Genomic DNA, 9106 nt, shown 5'->3' on the forward strand with positions numbered 1-9106 from the left:
TATCTGGTTGTCATCCAAGAAACGACAACAGGACAAATAACCTGAAAGAAGAGACATGAACTATTTAACATGACTCATGATTACATTACTCTGACTACACTTCTGCAAACGCATCCAGCACAATGTGTGTGTGTGTGTGTGTGTAAACTTTGTTAAAGAGAAACAAGAGCGACTGAACTCAGATGTGTGACAGTGACAGCGTCTGATTTGTTTCCCTTAAGAAACACTCTGATACACTTGCGTGTGATCCTCTGCCAGCAAGTCTGCTACTAAAGCCTCTTCTGTGTGTGTGTGTGTGTGTGTGTGTGTGTGTGCGTGCGCGCGCTGATTGACAAGATCTGCATCCAAGATGAAGACACACAGCACAGACTGTGACAGAGAAGAACTACCCCCCCCCCCCTCCACCGCCACCAGTTGGCGTCCACAAGATGCCACACCATTGCTAATGTGCCTTCACGGAGAAAAAAAAATCGTCTCAGTCGACCAAAGTCGTTCACGTACATTTTACTTTTTTTCTACAAAAATATTTTACATTACAAAATGCAACTTAAAATATACACTTGATTTTTTTTTTTTTTGTCAAGTCTTCAAGTCATATACGGTACTGTATATCAGTCTAATAGAGAAATAGAACTTTACAGGCGCAGTGCTGTCACCTCGGCGGATGGGAATAATCACCCCCCCCAAAAAAAAAAAAAAGCTGAAGCAGATGTGGAAATGATCAACGGCTGGAAATACCAAACAGGGGAGAAGTTGAGGGGCTTTTAGCAAGGGATCCGTTAGCGACAGCGCTTTTCCCTTCGCCACCATTTGGAAGTTGGCGGCCGGCTGCAAAAAGCAGAAGGCAGATGTTCTCCTGGCACACATTGCTACTGTGGATTGAGTTCTCTCACTCATACGAAATGCAATAGAAAAACAATCCTTTGCTCTTGTTGACCCAGACCGTCCATTCATTCAGCATTGCATGATTTGATTTCACACTGGCTCACTGTATTATTTTTTTTAGATGAAAATAATAATCCTCATTCCACTAATAGTTTTTTTTTTTTTTTTTTTGGGTGGGTGTCAATGCACCCGAATTAGCATATCGACACCGTCACATGAAATGCAAGTCCACAGTAGAATATCTAAATGTCATCGGATTTGAATTTAATGCACAGGACTTCAAGCGTGGAAGGATTCGCTTGAATTGCTTTTATCTTCGGCTCCGTCCTACAAGAAGGAAGCGGCCGCGACGAGATTCACGTGGTGAGAATTTACAGCAGAAGTAGCATAAAACTCAAAGCAGTAAGAGACTAGCGTCACCATCCACATCAAGTTAAAACAGGGGTTTGCAATTTTCCGAGATGTCGCGTCGTCCATCTTCTGATTGGTTGTTTTTTCCTCAGGTGTAGTGGTTTGTTGTTCAACAAATTAGAGGCAAAATATCCTCTTTACTGCGCATTACTGTCAAGTCATAATGACCGTTTTAAGCAAATATGACAATAAGTGTGGTTTTCTTTTGACGGCAATCTCCTCCTTACTTATTCAGTACCAGCCAATTCTAGACCAAGTCTGAAACGACGTTTAAAAACGTCTTTGGGAGTGAATGAGTTAATTAAGGTAAAGTGTTTGGTTTTTAACTTTTATGATTAAATGTGATTATTACTATTTTAACACACATTTAAAAAAAAAATAATAATAAAATTTTCGCAGAAATGTGTGATTGCCTGGTGACCAGTCGAGGCAGTGAACATTTTTGGAACTCTGCTACAAGCATTCTAAAACGGATTGCAGTCCCAACTAAAAATAAGTTGGACTGTGCTCAATCTTAAAACTGTTCCACTGTATGCAAAAAATATGATGAGCGTTTTCATGTGCTGCGAATCAGTTATTGTCTTTTCATATGAACATTAAAAAAAAAAAAAAAAAAAATCACAAAATTGTTGACACAGGTAACACAAAAGGCAACACCAACCGGTGTTGTTCTTCGCTCTTGAAGTTCCATGACAACTCAACGGCGACTACTCAACGCCATCGCTATACAGTACTTCATATGTACTTTAAATTAAAACGACACGTTCCCTCAAAGGACTTCAAAACTCATTTGAATGTAAGTCACTGTCGAAGCTCAGTCTCAATACATCCAAGAAAGCTCTCATGTCTTTCCTTCCTTCCTGGATGCAATAAAAGAACATTTTATGTTGGGGAGCAAATATATGAAGCTAAAGTGATCGTTGCGCTTCTTCATTCAAATGCCCCAAATGTCAAGAAGTTGCTCTAAGGATTGAGCAATAAATAACAACCAAAGTCTGATTTGGTCTTATTTGGCATCATAGCATTAGAGGGCAGAGGGCCAGCGAGAGGGTCCAAAGAGGCGGCAGCAGCCACAAGGGTGACGGGGAGGGCCGGGCCCCGAAAGACGAGGCGCCGTCCGAGGTACAGGAGCAGACCTCGTAGCCGTTCTCAGCGTGATCCGGGCGAGGGTGTACGTTGACCCGGCTCTCGGTGCTCTTGGCCTCTGCGCCCGGTGAGTCCGACTGCATGTCTGTGCACAGCAGCCAGTCCTTGGCGATGAGGCGTGGGTAGTCCGCCTCCACCTCCATGTCGCTGTTCGGCACGCGCCAGTACTCCTTCCCCTTGAAGAAGTAAGACGAACCTGCGCGGGGAGAGAGGAGTAGATGCGAGAGGTAATTTTTTCTCACTCAAAAGTTAACATCCATAACTGAGGGCGGAGGGAGGGATATGTTGATGTGAACTTGATCGTGTTTCTGTTTCTTGCGCAACAGAATGAAAAGACGACAAAAAAATTTGCATGCCAGATATGCTGAGTCGTCTGTTGCTCTCATTAAAGCGCTCGCAACAAAAACAGAACACATATCATCAAGGGCTTAATTTCATGAATCACTGATCCGGCGTTGAAACTGTTTACATTTTCGTTCTCATTACTCCAGCCTGCGGTGCGCCTTATGTTACAGATACGGCTGGATTCGTATGCGACATGGGCAGATTACGAAATATACACAGGGGGTCGGGCGTGGATGCAGATATATATATATATATATATATATATATAGATAGATAGATAGATAGATAGATAGATAGATAGATAGATAGATAGATAGATAGATAGATATCGCTATTAAGGGACGAGTGAGCCCAATAGGAGGCTGAGTGCCACGGTTTATTCCCTAAAGTTTCTAACAAGACAAAGACTTCTACTCTGCTAGAGTATAGTGAAAACATCAAAGTTGGTGACCGCGGAGGGAAAAGCATTTGTGCTGCTGCTGCAGGTGCTGTCGGCACACGAGATGCGACGTGACGTCTTTGTTTGACTCGACATGAATCACTGGGTTGGCTGAACATCAACATTTTAAGTTTCACAAGGGTTGGAGTTTTTTGTTTTTTTTTCTCGGAGCAAATGTGAAGGTTTCATTTCAAATGTCTATTCGGCCACGTGTCATTTGAAATGAAGATGTTCGCTCACGTTGAGAAGCGTTTAATACATTTTAGATGGTACAGCAAAGATTGGATCTAGAAAGACGAATTTCATTCATTTCTGGAGTTCATATTTATGTTCTTCAAAATGAAAAAAAAAAACCCAAAACTATTTAATATAGCCCATGTAAATGCGTGCAAAAGTTAAACTACATGCTTTTACGTAAGAAGTCAATGAGCTATCTTTTTAGTTGACAAAGTAACCCAAGTTGCGGTTTGTGGCAATCGCATCATGTACTCTGTACTGCGAATGCACTCAGCAGCCACACTATTTGGTATACTTGTATCAAAAAATTGGCCTTTGCAAAAGAAAAGAATGAAAATAGAATGAAATGTATGAGCTAATGTTACATTTGCATAAATGTGTTCAAAATAATAAAAATCAGCGTTACAAAGAAAAAGTGAACACCCGCACGTTTACGGTCAGCGTTCTTAAAATTCACTTGGTGGACTACCGACCATCAGACCACCTCATGGCGTCATCCAGATGAGGGGGCAGCCCCTTCCACAGCGTGCTGTCCTTCGGGTAGCCCAGATCCATACGTCTCAGGTGGTCGTCGTAGCGCCAGTAGCGGCTGTCCTTGAAGAAGTAAGTCTTTTCATTGTGGAGCCACACAAAGGCCGCGTCCACGCTTTCCAAAGGTAGGCCGAAGTCACTGATTGGACGCGGGAAGCCCTCCTCCATGACGTTGTCTTTAAACACCCAGTACTTGAGTCCTGAACGGGCAAGCAAAGAGAATGAAACAAATCTTTAATTCTTTCACAAGCACTGAGCTAATGCTTTAAGCTAATAGAAAACATGAGAGTGCTATCTAAAATAGGTTGTACCCCGACCGGAACCTCTCCTCCGCTCATTGCCTCATCGCCTATTGTCAATTATTTTTAAAAGTATTTTTATAGCAAATTTCTGCCTAAACACCTGTCTGTTATTTTTTCATTGTTTTGCCGATTTAGTTGACACAAAAAAAAAAATGTAACGTAAAAACCTAGCTGTCCGCTGAACTAAACTTTCCTTGACGAAAGGCAGAAGGAGTAGATACATAAAATGGCGGTGGCCATATTGGCTGCGGCTGCTTTTGCTCATGCTAATTTCACCAAAGTAGGACTAAACACAGCATCTAAAATGTTGGAAACCATAATAACAGCTCAGTGGACTATCGCTAAACTTATTTACCGACCTCCAGTTGATGTTGTGACTGCTGAAATGTTAAACCATTTTTCGGGTCGCTTGTCGCTAGCTAAACCATCCCAGAGCACTGGCACAACTGATGTTACCTTGTGTGCTTAGCTGTGCCATGTAGCGCTAGTCAAAATCGTCATCGGAATTGTTAGCATGTACGTGCTTGGTACTGCACATTCATATTTACGCGTGCTGAGCTGTAAATGGTTTAATGGAGTGCATTTTTAAGGAGTTAACAACAATTATCAGTAAGCCGTTTATAAACTTTCAAAAATGCCATTGGAGTGCTCTAGTTAGTGGCACATTTATGGTTGTTATTTATGGTAATTGTTCATAGAAGCAATTGATATTTGCTTTTAAGGGGCGCAAATATAATTTGTGGAAATTCAGTTGCCGTTGGGCTCAATTCCTTTCCCACGCGACTAGCGGGTGTTCACTGTTAGCTTGGCAAGTTTTACAGATCCAACTGGCTTTCAGTCAAAACAAGAGATGATTTTCCAATGTTTCACACCAAAAGTGGTCCATAAACAAAGCCAAAAAAAAAAAAAAGACTGGTGTACACACTTTTATTAAGTAGTTTCTGTTTGAGTGTTTCAGCAGTGCTAGCGAGCATTTTTCTTTAGAGCTCCCGGAAGACATGGGCAAACGGCAATGTACCTGTTCATAGAAGCAATTGATATTTGCTTTTAAGGGTAGCAAATATAATTTGTGGAAATTCACAAGTTGCCGTTGGGCTCAATTCCTTTCCCACGCGACTAGCGGGTGTTCACTGTTAGCTTGGCAAGTTTTACAGATCCAACTGGCTTTCAGTCAAAACAAGAGATGATTTTCCAATGTTTCACACCAAAAGTGGTCCATAAACAAAGCCAAAAAAAAAAAAAAGACTGGTGTACACACTTTTATTAAGTAGTTTCTGTTTGAGTGTTTCAGCAGTGCTAGCGAGCATTTTTCTTTAGAGCTCCCGGAAGACATGGGCAAACGGCAATGTACAATTTGATGCCAGCTACGACAGAGAAGTCGCAACACACTTGAAACTCGCTGTCTGGAAATGTACATTTTCCCGTGAAAAAGTCAGATCTGTGCACTTCTACTTTGTGTCTTCCCTCACAGAGATTTCAAAAGTGGTCCATAAACAAAGCCAAAAAAAAAAAAAAAAGACTGGTTCACACACTTTTATTAAGTAGTTTCGATTTGAGTGTTTCAGCAGTGCTAGTGAGCATTTTTCTTGAGAGCTCCCGGAAGACATGGGCAAACGGCAATGTACAATTTGATGCCAGCTACGACAGAGAAGTCGTAACACACTTGAAACTCGCTGTCTGGAAATTTGCATTTTCCCGTGAAAAGTCAGATCTGTGCACTTCTACTTTGTGTCTTCCCTCACAGAGATTTCAGCAGAGTAGCTGGTAGCATTGATTCATTTTACTCAGCTATAACATAATTACAGTCATTGTCACAAAAATGAGAATTGATTCTTGTACGGGAGTATGACGATGTGAAGTATTGATATTTTACTCGCACTCAAAGGAGGTGTTGAAGAGTTTAGCAAGTGCACCTTTAAAAAAGACGATTTTATGGTCGCCCGGTCTCATGGTCGCCCGTTCTCTCGTAGACGGCGTCCACGCTGTCCAGACTAGCGGGCAGGCCCCTCCAGAACCAGTGGATCTGAGCGGGACGCAAAGAAACCAAGTGCTTCTCTCGAGTGAGCCGCCAAAAGTATTTTCCTACGAGGACAAAGAGAAAACAAACAAAAAAATAGATGTTGCGTTAATTCCCCACCAATCAACATGAACAAATGTCAAATGTCTAATCTGGCCTAATTTGACCTTTTTTTTCCCCTCCTCTCTTCTGGTCGAATTCAACAAATGCCTGATTATGGGATGTTTCTACAGCACAGGTGTCAAACTGAAAGCCCGGGGGCCAGATGTGGCCTGCCACATCATTTTATATGTGGCCCGAAAGCAAATCAAACATGTCACTTTCCACGATGCTTGCTAAAATCTCGACCAAAATTTAAAAAACTCGTATGTAGTAAATAATAGACATATTGCAAGCATTTTCTTGGAACCAAACCCTTCATCACAGAAACTTAAACAATAGTTGAATAAACCGTTATTATTGCCTTTTTAAAATTTGGTTTCAGTCATAACGGCCCTCTAAGGGAAACGGTAACTAAAATGTGGCCCGTAACAAAAATGAGTTTGACACCCCTGCTCTACAGTATTATACCGAGAGTGATTCGTTTTCAGTGTTACGGTAGCTCAAAGTCATCATTTCCACTCAACTTTTTCACAAGTCCACACCAAGAACCCTCTTCCCTCTTCAATCTTTAATGATTATGGGACTGAAAAAATTCACTAGATTTCCTTAAGGAAGAATAACACTAAATCGTTTTTTCCCCCTTCCCCAAACCTTATTACAAATTGGATGAGTGAATCACCTTCTAAATGAAGACAATAGATTTCAAATATCTCACTCAAGCATTTTATTCATCATAAGTTGGTGATGAAAAAAAACTGAATATTTCATCACAATTTAATTTTAGGGGCATCATGGTGAAAAGAGGATATCCGGAATTTTAGCAGAGGTGGCAATGGCCAGCATCAGGAGGAGAAAAATGACGCAAAAATAAATAAGTAAGTAAGTAAGTGACTTCCATCCATCCATTTTCCGATCCGCTTTATCCTCACAAGGGTGAGTGTGGGGTTGCTGCAGCCTATCCCTGAAGTGGTTGCCAGCCAATCGCAGGGCATACAGAGATGAACAACCATCCGTGCTCACACTCACACCTAGGGACAATTTAGTGTTCAATCAGCCTGTCATGCATGTTTTTGGAATGTGGGAGGAAACCGGGGTACCCGGAGAAAACCCACGCAGGCACAAGTGAGAACATGGAAACTCCACACAGGAAGCCTTATTTGCTGACAACCACTGATCTGAATAACCTGAAATTCAGATGCACCGAACAAGACAAAGTCAGTCTATAGAGTTTAAACTCTTTGCTTCACCCAGTGGAGAATTGTAATGACATGGCTGCAACAACAGTGATTGAGATGGATGACCTGTTTAATAATCTGCGTTTTGGTATGCACGTGGACGTGTCCACAGGCTCCCTTGAGGCCAAGGGAACGCGCTGTGACCCTGGTTGCGTTTGGCCACTGGAGGCCAAGCTGGCAAAAGCTGAAAGGATGATTAAGGACGCTCGGGCCGGATGGGAAAATGTGGATTAATGAAGCTCAGATAGAATTAATAGCCTTGATGTCCTGCAACACGAACAACCCGAAATGAAAATTTGTGGTGGGCCTCGCTGGTTTTTTTGACGGTTGCTTGGCTTTTCAAGGTGATGGTGGGATGAAGTGAGAAATACAGGTACCGGTAGTTCGCTCTTTCAGTTGACTTGGTTAAGGTGTGGAGTGACAAATCTGGAATGGAAAGAAAAGTGGGTTTGTTGTTCAGACACGGTCCGGGGATAGAAGTAAGTGGTTCCACTGCTCAAAACGTGACTTCCCTTGCTGATAAGTCATTGTGCGTACGGAAATCTGTACACTCTGCAATACAAGAAACATATTCATGAATTTATCATTTTGGATTTAATCATCACACGGGTGAAAAAACTGTTCATCTGGTTTGTTGTTTGCGACGATCTTTCTCCAGTTTTTGTTGTAGCAAACCAGATGTCAGTGGTCGTCGGCATTTGACTTCGATTTTCTTTGTAGAAATGTAATAATGAATCGAGTGATTCTTGTAATTTTAGAACTATTATTTTTTTTGGGGTGGGGCCGTGAGGGATCTTGAATGTTCCAGTGCCCATGATGACATTATGTTGGACTTCTTCAGACAGCAAACTTCTTGAGATTGCATTGGTTGCCTGTTGCAGCCAAGTAGCGCATTCCATTTTTGCTTTTTGCTTGGTGAGACCATCCACCCATCCATTTTCCGATCCGCTTTATCCTCACAAGGGTCGCGGGGGGTTGCTGAGCCTATTCCAGCCGTCTTCGGGTAGTAGGTGGGGGAAACCTTGAACCGGTTGCCAGCCAATCGCAGGGCACACAGAGACGAACAACCATCCGCCCTCACACTCACACCTAGGGACAATTTAGAGTATTCCATCAGCCTGCCATGAATGTGTTTCGAATGTGGGAGGAAACCAGAGTCCCCGAAGAAAACCCACGCAGGCCAGCGGTGAACATGCAAACTCCACACAGGAAGGCCAGGGCCGGGATCGAACCCACAACCTCTGCACTGTGAGGTCGACCCACTGGTCCACCGGGCCGCCGCTTCGTGAGACCATTAATCAATAATCAATTAATTGACTAATCAATGCCTCTGAATCTCGAAATTGGTAATTACATGAAGCAATAATTGCTGTATGTCTATCTTTATTTGAAGATTGAGTAGACCTCTGAGCCGGTGCTCTTGTTAGCCAACTACTCACTTGGAAAAAAAAAAAAA

General features: G+C 42.3%; 1 protein-coding gene across 1 annotated transcript in view; it reads right to left on the reverse strand.

Moving 5' to 3' along the window:
* Nucleotides 1-1010: 1010 nt before the first annotated feature.
* The window catches only part of LOC109508096 (matrix metalloproteinase-17-like), a 45460-nt gene continuing 37364 nt past the window's right edge, over nucleotides 1011-9106 (reverse strand). The window contains exons 9-10 of the mRNA XM_019857942.1: nucleotides 3937-4194; nucleotides 1011-2638 (exon numbers count right to left, since the gene is read on the reverse strand). Coding sequence (XP_019713501.1) covers nucleotides 2313-2638; nucleotides 3937-4194 — 584 coding nt within the window. The 3' untranslated portion in view covers nucleotides 1011-2312. The remainder of the gene's footprint in view (nucleotides 2639-3936; nucleotides 4195-9106) is intronic.

The sequence above is a fragment of the Hippocampus comes genome, unplaced genomic scaffold (genome assembly GCF_001891065.2).
Source record: "Hippocampus comes isolate QL1 unplaced genomic scaffold, H_comes_QL1_v1.1 scaffold162, whole genome shotgun sequence".
Taxonomy (NCBI): Eukaryota; Metazoa; Chordata; class Actinopteri; order Syngnathiformes; family Syngnathidae; genus Hippocampus; species Hippocampus comes.